This window comes from Corvus cornix, chromosome 3 (genome assembly GCF_000738735.6).
Source record: "Corvus cornix cornix isolate S_Up_H32 chromosome 3, ASM73873v5, whole genome shotgun sequence".
Taxonomy (NCBI): domain Eukaryota; kingdom Metazoa; phylum Chordata; class Aves; order Passeriformes; family Corvidae; genus Corvus; species Corvus cornix.
In genome coordinates this window covers 108,173,961-108,190,461 of record NC_047056.1, presented here as the reverse complement: position 1 = coordinate 108,190,461, position 16,501 = coordinate 108,173,961, and the positions used below count along the sequence as shown (strand labels likewise).

Below are 16,501 nucleotides of genomic sequence, written 5' to 3'. Positions count from 1 at the left end.
AGGTTACTCTTTTATTTCCTCTGATGGACCTGGCTATGCAAGTTTATCTTTTAAGAGGAAAATGCTGACCGGACATCTGGTATCAGCCATTTGGTTACTTTAGGATACCTGAGACATCCACATGACAGCTGTAGATAGAAGTGGTTCCTCATACAACTTGGAGCACAAGTATTATGTGGAGTGGCTGAGGGAGATGGGGGTGTTTGGCCTGGAGAAAAGGAGGCTCAGGGGAGACCTTATTCCTCTCTGAACTCCCTGACAGGAGGTTGTTGTAAAGAAGGGATCAGTCTCTTCTCCCAGAAAACAAGTGGAGGGGAAAAGCCAGGGAAAAAGTGAGGGGAAATTGCCTCAAGTTGCACCAGGTTACGGTAGATTGGATATTAGGAAACATTTCTTCACAGAAAGGGTTGTAAAGCATTGGGTTGTAAAACACTGGCTGCCCAGGCAAGTGGTGGTGTCACAATGCTTTGAAGTGTTCAAAAACCACGTGGATATGGCATTTGAAGACACGGTTTAATGGTGAACATGGTGGTGGTTCTGGGTTGATGATTGGACTTGATGATCTTAAAGGTCTTTTCCAACCTTAACAACTCTAGGATTCTATGACTATATGTTACCAAATCACTAATATGCAAGACAGGAATATGGGATGGTTTAGGGTAAAAGGTCACATCTTGGCTCCTATTTAGCTCTTAGACCAAGTAATATTTTTTTTAGATAACTCTCCCTATATATGTGTACATTACATATGCATTTACATTCTTTTAGTGCAAAAGGGCAGTCAAAACTTCATGGATTATAACTTTTAATAATTCTCTGAGTGTTTTTGCTATAATTTTTCAAATAAAGTCTCAGCCTGACATTGTCAGAAAATCCATTTGTATTCACATCTCTAATGCCTTTCACTCAAGAAAGACAGCTCTATGAGGGCATCTTTAATTAGCAGGGATGAGTTTTACAGGAATTTTCACAGACAAAAGCAGTTTAATTTTGTACCATCAGGCAACAGTAAAGCAGTAGGACACTGAGTTCTTTTAAGAGCCTGGTAGGTCCTTCTAAAATGTTGATAGTTAAAGGAAAGAAAGCTGAAATTATTTGCTTGACACTGGAAAATGAAATTATCATTTTCATTTTACTTGTTCTAGGTACTGCCAAAGGGACTAAAAGCTAAGGGATGACTTCCCAGGCTCAATTAGGTGCCCATGGTGTATTAAAGCTGCTGACCTTGATTTCTCAAGGTTGGCCAGGCAAGTGCCCAGGTTCAGAAGAACTTAAAAGTATCAATGAGGTCAATTATTAAGGAACATCCTTGACAGAAAGCTAAAAACTGGGGATTGAGGTAGGTTGCCCAGAGAAGCTTTGGATGCCCCATTCCTGGAAATGTTCAAGGCCAGTTGGATGGGGCATGGAGCAACCTGGTCTAGTGGAAGGTGTCCCTGCCCATGGCAGGGGGGTTGGAAAAAGATGATCTTTAAGGTCCTTTCCAACCAAATCGTTCTATCATTCTATGGAACTGAGGCTCATCTCTTAGCTGGCTTTCTGGCCCTTTGGTCAGAATTAACATGGTAACAAGTTCTGCATAACAGGGCGCTTCACGGGGTATAAACCAGCAGGTGACACACAAGCTACGGCCTTAGGGCTTACACGCCAAAACCACATGAGCAGTAAGCGGCAGGAAGGCAGGCTAGCATGGTGAACCAAGATTTACAACATAAAAATTGAGAAAGTGGTGCTTCCAAGCACCACCTGAACAGCCTCATTCATTGGCTTGGCTGGCTGGAATACCCCAGTATGTATCCAGTTAGTACAGTATGTATCCAGTTAGGGCACCATGGTATGCTAAAGTGGGATTCATCTCTTTTAAATTCAGCCATCTAAACCACAGGCAACTATCATATGCCAGTCTCCTGGGCTTCCTCTATTGACAGCAAAGAATTAGCAGTGCTTTCTGAGAAAGCCAGCCTATCCAGGGAAAGACAAGATGAATTATTCTCTGGAGATGACCACAGATAAAACCCAGAAGACTGCTTTAGACTAGCCAGCTAACCTGAGAAAAGTTATGTGAGATGAATCCTACCCTCGGTAAAGCAGGTATCATTAAAGTGATGCACTATTATACAGAGATCTGAGAAAAGCAGTTTCAGACCTTATGGATACACACACTGCAGTGTGAGTGTACCACCAGCAAAGCCAATGAAGCTACATAATTTCACATCAAAGCCAAATTAAAAGCAGAGATTCACAAGACCACTGATTCACTGTGGCTTAAGAGAGTACCTAAAGTAATCTGATTTTGATTAAGACTTGCAATCAAGAGAACTAATCCATATAACCTTATCTGGAATAGCATATTACAATGACAGTCTTGTTCTATTTAAGAGATAGAAAGTACTACTATGAGGTAGTTCCACCCTCCTTCCTACTCCCAACTCAGCACCATTACTTATGTGGGTATAAGTACTCTTCTTTTACATCTGTGCAACCAAGAGAAGAATTCTATCCCTAGAGCTAAACAGCACAAGAGGGAGAAGCCAATTTAAAAGCATACACAAAGAAAGGAAAGATACTGGGCCAAGAAACTTAAGCCGCAATCAACTTGAACGAATTATTTATGGTTGTATATCACCCAAGGATGAATCCGGCCTATTCTACAGCTACATATGTATGTTAGAAATTAGGTTCTCTTAAACCCAAAACACAAAAACCTTACGGAATTATATTATAATTCCAAAGAAGAGCACACCACCGCAAATTGGCTCTGGAAAGGCGAGCGTGCGCCAAGGGGAGGTGACTGCCACCCGGGCTGGACCTCAGCCCTCGCCAGCATCCCACGCTAGACCGGGAGGCGGCTGTGCCTTGCCCGGGGATGCTGGCACGAACGGCCGGTGCCCCCGGCGAGGCCGGGCTCGCCACCGGGGAAACTTTGGGGCTCTCCGCCGGGCGCCGGCGCTGACCCCGCGCTCGGGCTGTGCAGCTGTCAGCGGATGCCACAGAAACCCCGGCCCCTCGCCGCCCCCGCCGCCGCCGCGACCCCCGGGCGGCCGCCTCGCCGCGCTCCGCCCCTCCCGCATCGGGGGCTCGTGCCCGGGGGCTGCGGGGGCGGCCGTGCCTCCCTCCCGCCCCCGCACCTCCCCGCACCGCGCTCCTCACTCCCCGCTCTACCGCCGGCGGGGACGCGGCTCCTCCGCTCCCGGAGCTCCCGGGTGCCCGGCCGGACCGGGAGCCCCCGTCCCCGCACCGCAGGGCTGCTCCCCCCACGGCCTCGTACCGTCTCCCGGAGAGATGGTCTCGATCTCCACCCCCATGGCGGCAGCAGCTCCACTCAGCCTGCTCAGCTCGGCGCAGCCCCACTCCCCGGCGCGGCCGGACCCCCAGTGCGGGCAATGCCCCTGGGCGGCCGCGGGCAGGGGCCGCCCCGGCTGCCCGTCAGCGCCCGCAGCCAATGCGGGCAGGGGCGGGGAGGACGGGGAGGGGAGGGAGGGGTCCGCCCGCCCCCGCTCCGAGCGCCCGGGGGCCGCGGGGACGAGGAGAACCTGGCGGCGGGGTGGTCTCCCCGCAGGCATCGCCCGCACCCCGTGGCCGTGCGGGGAATGCTGCTGCCATCCCCCGGGCAGGGTTCGCTTTAGCGATGGTGCCCCGCGGAGCGCTGCCCCGGGGGTCTCGCCGGTGTTTGCCCCCCGTGTGACCGTGCCCGTGCGGAGTCCGAGCGGCGGGAGGGCTCAGGGCCTGTGCGGGAGCGGGGACGATCGGTGGGGCACGGCTGCGGTCGCGCCGGGCAGGCAGGGAAACCAAGCGCCGCGCTCCAACCATCCAGACACCAGAACGGGGCTGAGTGCGGGTGGAGGGTCGGCATTTCCCGTTACAAAGAGCCATGGAGGAAAGCATTCGTGCTCGCACATTACGCGTGCACACTGAAGGGAATGTCCCCCGGATTCTGTTGGTGAACAGCAGCACCAGGGCAGTGGTACCCACCGCTGGTGGCCCCACACAGCAGCAGCAGCAGCAGCGGCAAGTCTCCAGCAGGCTGGCAGTGACCTTGAGTTTCAGTGCAAAACAATTTATAACTTCTTGTTCATATCCATGTTTTAAATAGGAAAATCCATGTATCTATGGTGCTCCCATGATGTGAGATTACATATTTAACCTTGCAACAACTACCTCTGAGGAGTGTACTGAAATAGACTATTTCGTCATAACCTTACTGTCTATTTGAATCTCAAGAGTTTCCACTGCCTCTAAAGGAATAGTTGTTTGCAGTTCTGTGTTTTCTGGGTTAAAAATAAAAATGGAACCATAACATCATCAGTTTTCCGACTGAAAGAGCTGTCTGTATCCATCTAATTCCAACCTGCATTTCTCTGACATTGGTTTTTCAGGATTTTTATCTGTTACAAACTGGGTTCTCTTCAGGAAAAAAGATCTTCCTCTATATGGGCAGTAGTCAGGATGACTGAACTGAGGAATTACTGTGCTGGTTTGTAACTGTGGTAATGTGGCCCTTGCATCCCTGCTCTGAACTACACTGACCATCTTCACACAGCTTTCCACACTACTCTGATCAGACTGTTCCTTCACCTGAGTGCTCGATTGTATCCATCTTTCCTTGTGTGTCAGACACTCTGAAATACCAGGGCTGGTTGGCTGAAGTTCCCCAAAAGTGGGCAAGTGAGGAAAAGCATGAGCTCACACGAGTTCAGAAGCAGTAATGAGGACTGAACAGGGATTCCTTTTGCCTGCCGCCCATTCCAGTGAATTCTGCATCTGTAGGTAGCACATACAGAATAAGCAGGCACTTATTGCAGTTTCTCCGAGCAGATCTGTAACAGTGCAAATTCTGAAAAGGGATTCTTTTCCATTGCCAATCTCAGAGTGTCATTTGATTTCTGATCAGTAGAAAGATACTAAAAATGCATTTGAGAAATAGGAAAATGCCTAGGTAGGAGCTAAGTGGCCCAGAGGCATTAGGAACACATGACCATTGCTAATTCCAGAGGTGCCTCTGAGTCATTACAGAGCAACAAGGACAGCACAAGAAAAGCTGAGAGCATAAGGAGAGTTATAAAGGGAAGTTCCAGGTACATGGTGTCTTAGTAGAGCTCTTGACTTTACAAGAAAGGACTGCTTTCATCCAGACTCCAGGTAGTTGTCTTTGTCCTCTCAGATACTCAGAGAAGGCATAAATCCAATGAATAAAAGCAAATTATACTTTGCTGCGTTCACTTTAGCTTTTATAATTACATGTTTCCTTTGATCAGGCCGCACATCTCTCCATTAAGGGAGAAGAATAGTTGTTCTGAAGTTGTGTGTTGTGACAGGAGATTTGGCCTAATCACATAATAGACATAGTTCAGATGGGATCACAGAATATCTGCTTCAAGTGTCATCACAAGTAACAGGCCTTAAACACAGACCACAGCATCCTCAGGCAGACTGACAATCATGATAAAAAAGCAAACCCCACCAACAGCAAAATTCACAAGCCACAAGGTGGGATTAAGAGGGACCAAGATGTGACCTAGGTCTTACATGCTGTGTCTACAACCATCCTATCCCATGGCCTCTTGCCCCATGGGGACACTCTAAATGCTTCTTTTGGGCATGAGCTAATAAGATCCCCTACATTAATATTACCAAGGCCATGGGAATAAAGGTGAGGCCAAATTCCAAGACAGAAAAAAAGATCTGTAGAGGTTATCTCAAAGTTGTTGGATCGATATTTTAAAAAATCTTTGACACCACAGATATTGAACAAAAAATAATGTTATTTTCCCCGTGACAGTATTCACTGGAGACATTGAGATCCTTAAATACATGTTAACAAGTCCACAGCACATGAAGATCTTGGAAGAGTAGACTGAAACAAGGAATGTTCATATCTTCAGGAAAGCCTCTGAAATACAAGGAAAAGTGGTTTAGAATTGGCAGGAAATTGGAGGGGAAACAGAAAGCACAAAGGGACTAAGAGGGAAAGTTCATGACCAAGGAAGTGGCTAAAATCAGATTATCAAACCAGATTAGAATGCTCTTTGAAAGTCATTGCATGTCATCCACCTCCTCCACCTTTGGGACCCAGCATATCTGTATCAAGGGTAAAGTCCAGTAGTCTCTCTCTCCAAGGCTCTGTAGAGCTCACGTTCCTGAACAGTTGTTTACCACAAGACCTTCCCACAGCACATTTTTCTATCCTGGCAACAGAAACAGCGGGCTGGAAAAGTGGGGGGTTTCATCACACTCCTTCCCAAATGTTTTGATGGAACCACATGACTCCAACATCTAAGATTACTCAGTGGTCACAAAGAGGACACGTTGCCACAGTCATTATGAGAAAGACCCCAAACCTTAAAGTTTAGCAGATGACTATCCCATTTTCTTTTGTGAAAACCCCTACAGCCAGCACTGTTTACAAACTATTTATGTATTTCCACTTTTAGGAAGACAGTTTCCAAATTTTTAGGGTGTTTTACTTTAGTTCATAGTTCCTATATTGTGAAATCCCATTCTTCATTGTTTTTCAAATCTACAAAGGATCTACAAATCATGTGTAATAGATTCCATATGCACATGAAGAACACCCCTGAAAGAAAAAGCACTAAATTGCCCATAAACAGAAAGCGCAAATTCTGCAAATGTAAAAATTCATGGAAGCCACAAAAAACTCCCAACAATACACATTTCCTTCACCAGCATCTGTGGATAAATAATCAGCATTACTTTGAAACCCAACCAGTGTTCTATGAACAGTGAAAGCAAACTAAAAATGTGTTACCAATACTGACCTTTCCATTCAGTGAACCAACATGTGAAACCAAGTAATTTTAATCCCAAAGTGTACAGGTCATGCAAAACCAGTGCCACACTGGAAAAAACCCTGACCAAAATAAACACCAGCCTGCAGAGCTCAGCAGGTTGTGTCACTGTGAATGTTCCTGTGCATCACAAGCATTGACAAAAGAGAGTCAGCCAGAATCCATGATTCCTCTCAAAGCACATGCTTAGGGTAATTCTGACAGCACACCCGCACTGACAGCCATGTGATTAACTGATTAAACCCAAAAATCTCCATGTGCCTGTCTCACTTCTCACTGCTGCTGGTCACCACAGGTCTCCAGCACAGTCACCTCCTCCCCAACTGATACTTGTTCTAAATGCCCCAAAACAGAATAAAATTTCATCCTGAAGCAATTACTCCTAATACTCATCTTCCTCTTGGAACTCCTTATCCACATCTGTATCTATACTATCCTCTTGCAGCTGTAGCTGTGAGTGTAAAACTGCAGCTGGATTTTTTCAGTAGCACTAAAACTGCCTTGAAAGCTGCCACCTCTCTCACCAGGCTCTTCCTAACTCAGATATTCACATATTCTCTCTCACAATGCTTTTATGTGAGTCATTATGAAGGTCTTAGACCTGATCTTCAAAGCCTTTTACAGGACCAGGTGAGGTAACCCCGGGTATGCACAGGAAAGAGCTCCAGCTCATCAGCATATACACCACCAGCTACTGGAGTCAAGAATTTGTTAGCTTAGGTTCTGGAATGGAGGCAAAAATTCCACAAGGCCTGGACCTTAATAATGGAGCTTGCTTCCAGAAGAGATTCATGCAATTTATCTCTTCCAAACCCACATGGGTTTAGACAGACTCATGGTCTCACAGACTTGTCTCCCCAGTACAAGGACGTAGTGGAGCAAGCCCAACCATTCCAATGTTGTTAATGGTTGGAGAATATGGAGAGGAGAAGGGAGCTGGGTTTGTTCAGCCTGCAGAAGACAGAGAGAAGAAGGATCTCAGTTGCTGTCTACAACTACCTGATGAGTGGTGGAGAGGATGGTGCCACACTCTTCTCAGAGATGCCCAACAAAAGGACAAGAAGCAATGGACACAAGTCCATAGCAAGAGAAATTCTGACTAAATATAGATTAAAAGAATCTTCACAAGATGAGTTATCAAACAAAGCCTTAAGGAACCTCAACAAACTGATGTCAGCCCTGTTCCAAGCAAGCTATTGGACCATATGCCCTTCAAAGATCTCTTCCTCTAAACTTATGTATGAGTCTGTAATATGTGTCATGCAACATGAAGAAGACAAGGAAATTAAAAAGTGGTAGTGAGGTTAACCACAATTCCAACATTGACTGCATGATCCTTAATCACTTCGGATCTGTTTGCAATGCATAATGCTCCAAAGTGGCTAATACAAAACTAGCTAGAACCTCAGATACAATATAAATATGAAATTGCATCATCCATCCAGACTAATTAGCACACATGCAGATTGCTGCAGTGATATTGCTTCACTGCCTACTCTTTTGAAGGCAGCTTGCTGAATTGTAGATATGCTCTGAACTGCTCTGTGCCTCAGTATTTAATTTATATAACAAGAACAATCATTGTACCTTGTCTGTTTAGATTCCAAACACTTAAGGGGAAGAGATTGTTTTTTATCATAAATAAAAGAGGGACCTAGAGCCTAAACTCAGGGTCATGCAGTGCGATCTCACAAATAAAATTTCCAATAATAACAAGACAGTCCAAGAGGATTAGATTTTCTTTTCCACCCAATCTTTCATAGCAAAAAATGGATTAAAAAATGTAAGTAAGTCTATCTTTCAAACTGTGGAACAGTACTGGAATTACATATATTGCATCTATTCAGTAAGCAATTATTCCAGCTCTGTCATTTCCTTGCCATGGAAGTTACAGAAGGATGTCAGTGACTTTGAGAAACTTTGTATTTACAGGGAAACACATTTTCTGCTTTCTTCAGTAAAACTATTTCTCTATAGTTTTGGTATTTATTCTGCTTGGTGGAGAAATGTCACTGGCAAGATATATTGGAAGCAGTTCAAACAACAGGAGAAAACCAAACAAGCCGCAAATATTAGCTACAAGCTTTTGATTAGTCTTTCGATGATTTTGGAAAATGTAACTGTGGAAATGAAATTAACTGGCATTCTCAATCCTCCAGATAAATGAATCAAGGGAGCTGGCTAATGGACTCAGAAAATTAAGGTTGTATTTGTTTTCCTTCATTCTGCATGTGCAATTATAACACTGTTTAATGAGTTTCTAGAACCTCCTGACCAAAATGATCTGAAGTTATAACTAAAAGTTCAGCAGCCAGAGAGGCAGATTGTAACATACCAAGGCAGCTACAAGTAGGACAGAACAGAAAGATTGCAAAAAGTTGGGGGCTTTTTTGCATGGTGCTCCAGAGACAGCTTTAATTCCAGGTAAATATCAACAGATCAGCAACAGCCACTAAAAATCTTGGCTTTTTACATTCATCTCTAGGAGAAACACAAACACTAATCTCTCTGGTATTCAGCTCCTCATCAGGGTTGACCCAGCATTTGGCCTTTAGCTCTCTTTGAGAAAAACAAGGCTGAATCAACCATTTCAGGTTGTGCACCTATGGAGTCAAGGTGGCTGAACCTGGAGAACAGTTATTTAGGCTTAAACTGACCTTCGAGTGGAAACACTTCTAATCCTTCCTACCAGGAAAGCAGGAAAAAGTATTTTTAATTTTATTTTCCATTACATTAAGACCTTATCTAAGATAAAAAATAGGGCTAAAACAGAACCATCACAGCCTTTCAGTAAAAATGTAGACCCCACAGGACCTTCAATACAATTCTAGCTAATGCTTCAACTATCTTACAGGCTGTGGATTAAAAACATCATCCACTATAGCTCAGTTTCAGCCTACACAGACAGTTACAGGTGAATTACTTAAACAAGCAGGTAGATAGCAGCACAGTGTTATCACCATTTCATTTTAATTAGCAGGTTTGTGTTAAAATACATTCACCAATATTTTTGTCTATATCAGGGAGGTAGGGAGATCCTATTAAGTCTAACTAGCAAGAACATTTCGATGGGAGACCAAGTTAAAGGTGTTTTATTATGAGGGTTTCCAAATATAGCTGGGAATCAGCTTTCTTCAGACACTTCTGAAATTGTCCCAGGTAGAACCAGCAACAGCAAAATATTCAACTGTCTTGGGCATTGGAATTGTTATCATCAAACACACCTCATACATCAAGCAAAATAAGAGAGAGCCCAAAATCTTTCTCAATCAATATTGTCAACCACAGTTTAACTGCCTGAATAAATACTAGAACCCATGTGATTCAGAAGTAATTAATTTTGATATACTTTATAAAATTTGCTTTCTAGTGCACCTTCCGAAACAGGTATTACTAAGAATCTGACTCTGTCTACATTGTCAGCTAACCAGTTTGGATACAGGATTATGTCCAGCTTATGCTGGCCTGAGTTCCTTTACAATAATAAAGTATTTTCCCAGAGCCGACAGAGTTTAATGACCTTTTCAACTTATCAAGCTGGGACAAATATAAATCTGCTAAAAATGTTGCTATCCTTTGTTCTTCTTCAAGTCTCAACGGGCTTTCAACTGAGAGTGATCTAACTGACTATGCACACTGTGGCAAAGAGCATTTAGCCATGCAAGAGGTTCCTAAGTTATCTGATGTGTCTGGTGGGAATTATAAAAATACCACTTCAAGGGTAAAAATTTACATCATCTTGGAAAAAGAAGGTACTAATAAGAGACATCTTCAAAAACAAATACATTTAATGCCTATGAAAGAAAAAGACTGTCACAATTGGGAAGCTGAATGTTGACTTACAGATGGAAAGACCCATTAGATCATTCATTCCCTCTCTTTGCCAAGACAGAAATATATCCTAAAGAACATTTCATGCTCTTCTGCCCAGTATAATTTTTGTAACATAAGTGCTGGAGTTTCTATTGAAAACCTGATTGCTTTATAAAGTGTGCACAAGAGACTGGCATGTACATACGGGAGCATTAAGTCAAAAAACAGTGTTTTGAGATACAGAGGGCATTCAGCAGTGGGAAGGCTGTGGGTAGGAATCATGTAGCTTTAGAAAGAGGTATTGGTGGGCTGATCATTGATAAATGTTCTAGTTACAACAGACATGCATGTAATGACTATGCAACCATTCCTTGGCATTCATCTGTCCGTACCCATTTCCTATCCGAGTACTTCAGCTAGACTCATAAAGCAAGAGTTATTAATCTATTTTAGGTACTTTACACTGATAGAATGAATCATGCCCTAAAAGTATCTATTTCTCACCACTGACTTTTAAGTGAATCAGGAAGCAGGGTCTGACTTAGACAACTATAGCGTGTATGTGCAGAGACATGTTAGAGAGCTGAAGCTCCACGTTGTTGCCTAATAGGAGCTTGGGTACTACCTTCATATAGGCATCTATACGTATTTACTTCAATGCAGAAATACTAATCTGTAGGATGCATCCCACACCTACAATTAAATGAGAAATGAGTCTCATTCTCTGTGACCATATTTGCATAACCATCCTGCTTTCCTTTCTAATTGCTCACCAGTTTTGCTTTAGCATTTTGAAGGCCAGAAAAACATTATGCCCTTGATGAGAGTGAGAATGAAGTGGCCTTCTGAAAAGATTTGGTTCTCTTCTCCCCACTCCAATGAACTACAAGAGTCTCACTCTAAACCACAAAAGGGAAGGCTTGGGTGATTAACAACTGCTTCGCCAACTCTACTCCCCCAGATGTGCTGGATTGCTATGTTAGAATTACATATTTGCCTTTCTGTTACAGAGGAGAGGGAGTTCCAAGAGCCACAAACATCAAGACAACTGTTCACAACACTCCTGCAAGAGTGATGGACAGCTCTGGTTGGAATGATGTGATGGAGCACCTCTGGTGCCTTCCCTGAGACCCAGGGGAATTTCAGAGAACCCAAGGTCCAGTGTCAGAGAGGTCACTGCAGTCAGTTATACACGTGTGACATTTGGAGAGTTGCCATCTAGCAGCATATCCCTGAGGGTGGAAATGAGCTCACAGAATTTATAAACATCAAGAAGAGGCAGAATTTTTGTCTCGCTGCAGCAGTGTCTTGTCCCCATGCTAGGTGCCTCTGTTTACAAATGACAGATCAAGACAGCCTGGTACCCTTGGCACAGGCAGTTGCTCCAGAAAGGTAATACCAAGGTTCTGCACATATGAAAAAAGTAGTCTTAGAAAGAAGTGGTGACTTTCTTGCCTGAAGTCTCCTTAGTTTGAATGTAGCCTGCACAGAAAAGATGAGTGGCTTGCATTTACACAATAATTTGAATACATGTTTTTTTAATTAACCAAACTTCTTAACAATTTATTAAATATATTTCTGTAAAAATTACAATGTTTCATTAGGTGTTTCCCACTTTACATGACATACGTACAAAAATGTGTAGCTGGTGAGTAAAATCCTATTCTGAGAGCGGGAACAGAACACAGACCTATCCCTGTCAGAAGAGCACTGATTTACAAAGCGTGGATCAGTGGATCTGCTCTGACAGATTACGTACTTCATTTCTTTATTAACTGTGCATAATTTTCACATTCTGTTCCAGTTAGCTTATGACAGATAACTACTTTTTAAAATCAGATCTCAAGGAAAAGAAATGTCAGTGTGGAAGAATAAAGACATTTAGTATGCATTTATTACGTAAATAAATACTCAAGCTTCTCAAAAGTGTTGAAGTAAATGACACATCTACTTAAATTGGTGAATTCATGGTGAGTAGCTTTAAATAGAAATACTTTTGAAGTAAAAATACCACGAAGTATTAGACATTTCATGAAGTTGAGTTAAATTAGTATTAGAAAAATTATTACTCTTACGTTTTTATTACATATTGAGCTGGATCTCTCTTCCTCTGAAGTCACCAGGAATATTAACATCTATTTAATTAACTTGAAGTAAGATTTAGCCTGGAAGAGTTATTTTACCATGAGTAAAGGAGAAAATGAAGTCTGAAATCCAGCTTTTCCAGCAAGGCACTGAACTCAGATCCACAGAGATATTCAGATACCAATCTCCCACTAGAAAAGAAATAGACAGGTAAATATATTTAAGAACCTGGAACTCATTAGCTCTGATCCATTTGGACACAAAAAGTACTCACTGTTTCCCTGAACAGTAAGGAGAAGCAATGTGGAAAAACATCAATATAAATCAGTATTATAAAAAATGGCAGCTCACTTCAATGATGAAGGCTGGATTAATTTTCCAACACTCATGAACCATGGGAACTCATGTCTACCAGCTGGCAGCTATGCGCAACTCAGAGTTCAGTTTTGGACTTTCCATATGACTTCTAAAAACCATCTCCTCCAAAGCACCAAGGACTGGCTGGCTGGAATTACTCTGCAGGAGAGAGCCAGCCACCAGCTGAAACACCTTGTTTCAGCCATAGGTGACATTCTCAGTCACACCAGAGTTAATCAGAGGCACAGAGATGCTAATAGTTCAGAATCTAGCTCATTGTAGGTGTAAAGTCTGTGGTTGCTCACTGGAGTGTCTCAGATTTCTAACTGTAGTAATTGCCCGTACAGTTTTCAATTACCAGCCTTTATTTTGAGTGTGTGCTATAAAGATCTGTGCATGCCAAGGTGATGGAGAAATAGTATTTATATTTTTTTCTGGAAAAATGTGCTAACTGAATGAAGGGAACTTGTTTTTTCCTCTCTATTTTTATCCCGTTTTTAAAAAATGAGGCTGTGCCGAACAAAAGTTCAACATCTCTTTTATTCACTTTGCACCTTCTTTGATCCCCAGTACAACTTGTTTAAATTCATAATCATGGCATAACTTAGGTTTTATTCTTTGTATACTTATTTGCTGTATATTTTACAAGTCTTCCATTATGTACAGTTTTTTAAGGAAACAAGCTGACAGATAACCTCATCTCGAATGAATTTTGTCATATATGGTGTTTATGGGGATTCTGTTCTCACAGAAGTTCCTTGCCCACATTATTGCCTCCCACCAAAAACCAGTCATCGAATGAACCACAGGAGGAAACTTTGCTTGAGATTCTCAAATGTTATCCCCAAATGGAGTCTGCGGTTCCAATTCAACTGCTACAGAATAGAGCTTGCAACGTGTCCAAACCCTGCAGATTTCAAGGAACACTGAGCCTTGGAGAGTTTTCAAAAGTCCTCAGCAAATTCATGCTCACTTGGCTCCCCAGCTCACTACCATGCCAGTGGAACCTTGTGGATGTTGTCATCTTTGTGTCTGTGTATCTCAGATTATTAGAAATAAGTATGTTTCAGATGAAGTATAACTTCATATATGTGTCATTAGTATGACTTCAGATGAAGTCCTAATTCCTAAGGCCTTCAGAGATAGACAAAAATCTCACTGTAGCTCTGTTGCAAATATTTTTCAAGACTTCAGTGTTTGTGAGATGACCTGAATTCCAAAATTGAGGATGATTCTCATACTGGCAAATCTCACATATTCAGCCTTGTATCCCCCTCTGATAATGTCACAGACACTGATGAAAAGCAGATTCTTTATGAGATGATGAAATTAAAAAAAAAACCAGACTAAAAAACCCCAGCAAATAAAGTCCAGTGTTCCATGTGAGTAGTCAGTCCATGCTCTCAAGATGTCAGCGTAGCTGGCAGAATACACATTATCCCTAGCGAAACATCTGAGCATTTCAGTCACACTGAGGCAGAAGTTTCTGCATCCCAACCACATTTTAGGTTGCTAGAATGCAGCTGTGACAGAGTTTTGTTAGGATATTTAAAGCACAGCGGTGCAGAATATAGAGGAGATGCTGTGCCAAAGAATAGCTTTATCACTTTCAGCAAAATATACCCAGAAGACAATAAAGCAGCGAAACACCATTCTTTTAAAGTAAAACAAACATATATTGTACAGACTCTGTCAATTTATGGAGCTGCTGTGATTGTATTTTAATGTAATCTATTCATTGTAACTGCTATGGGTAAGAAAGTTTCACTAATATGAAAAACAATAATCCTGCTACAACTTGGAGGAAGTACAGAGTAGTCAGAACTCCTAGTGAAATAGGTATGGCAGTGTGGCATCCCTGCCACAAAGGGTAAGGTAAAATCATTAAAAAACATGGTTTCACCACAAGCACAGACAGAGACCAAAGAATTTATGAGTCTTGCATAAAAAGGGATCTTCTAACCTGCATATTTAGCTTTTTCATTTTTACCCATTCCAGTCATCCTTGCTGGCTTGTTCTTGATGCATATAAAAAAGTTTTTATTTTGAATGTAATCTTAATGAAATAATTCACAAAAGGAAAAAAGGTAGCTGTGAATGAGCATGTGATATAATTACATCAGTATGGGAGTTCTTTAGTGGTAATACCCATCCTCAGTAAATACACCTGGAAAAAGGATATTAAAAATTCTTACAACAGAGGTCTAACTGCCTTCAACAAGACGTTTGTTTTCCTCAGGTGATAACATACAAATATATAAAGTATAAAAGAGCCAAAGATGCAGAATGTGTATTGTTAACTCTTACATTTTTAACCAGAGTGATTACATTGATAGCTTTGCCCAGGTTTAATTTATTCACTCTTTGTTAATGTAAAAAGCAAGACACACAAGTTACATGGAAGCTGAAAGGAGATGCACTGACAAGACAAGAATTACAGAGAGATGCTGAGGATGGGATCCAGTTACCTGTTTATAAGCTTCTAATGCCATCTTAGGCAGTCCAGGGGGCTATCTGGGGATCATCTCTTTGTTGCCAGCTGCCACTCCAGAATGGCACTACTCTTCTCTAAGTCCTATGCTGTATCTGCCAGCTCAGTGTGGCTGTCTCAGATGTCTTGGGGCACTGAAAATAGTAATGGTTGCTTATATTTAAGTAATTAATCCCACCCTGACTGTTTAGGCTCAGCCATACGCACACTCTGTCCAAGCTAACCCCAGAGAAGGCTGCGCTGAGGAGGGAAGGGTGGAGACGCTCGAGGCAGTCCATCTGACCCAGCTCTGGGCCTGCAACAGCACAGCCCACCCAAACTGCTGCATCTTCACACGGCCCCACTGTGTTACAGCAATTCATTGGTTGGGTCTTCTGGGTCTTGGGCAACTCAAGGATCTTGCATGATATTATGTTACATATTGTGGAAAATGCAGGGTTAGGAGAAACAAGAAAATTTCGGCGTCCTCTCTGCATTTTGTCTGTATAATGAGGGAACAGCCCTCAGATACAGGTAGCTGGGAAGACCAAGAAGGAAACCAATATATATTTGTAGCTAGGAAGTATGTCCCAGTAAAATGAACACTGATCACTAATCAGCTCTCTTTGCTTCTAGACTATGTACTTGGGGTTTTTTAGTTTGGGTGTTGTTTTTTTTAAAATCTCACTTTCCTTCGTTCTCTTGTAACTATTGACAGAACAGAGCATGATTTCCCTTTTCTACTTTCCTTTCATAGCTATTTCAGATCTTGTCTCTTTGAAAGATGCTGCTCATCAGAGATTGCAATCTGCCTTGTACAGTTCTCAGTTATGTTTAAATCTTCTTTCATCCCTCAAAGGCTGGCTGAAAGAAGTGTCAGGTCATTATTTCAGGCTGTAGCTTAATACTTAGGCTTACCAGTATATTGTTGCATGATTTCTCTCTTTGGTAAAGACCTTCATTCACTGAA

At 42.4% G+C, this 16,501-nt stretch overlaps 1 protein-coding gene across 2 annotated transcripts in view; it reads right to left on the bottom strand.

Moving 5' to 3' along the window:
- The window catches only part of FKBP1B (FKBP prolyl isomerase 1B), a 44,991-nt gene extending 41,569 nt beyond the window's left edge, over positions 1-3,422 (bottom strand). Inside the window, exon 1 of one of the 2 annotated variants that reach the window (XM_039569886.1) lies at positions 3,269-3,422. In XM_039569886.1, coding sequence (XP_039425820.1) covers positions 3,269-3,305 — 37 coding nt within the window. In that variant the 5' untranslated portion in view covers positions 3,306-3,422. The remainder of the gene's footprint in view (positions 1-3,268) is intronic. The other variant, XM_039569885.1, reaches the window with a different exon arrangement.
- Between the last annotated feature and the right edge of the window lie 13,079 nt (positions 3,423-16,501).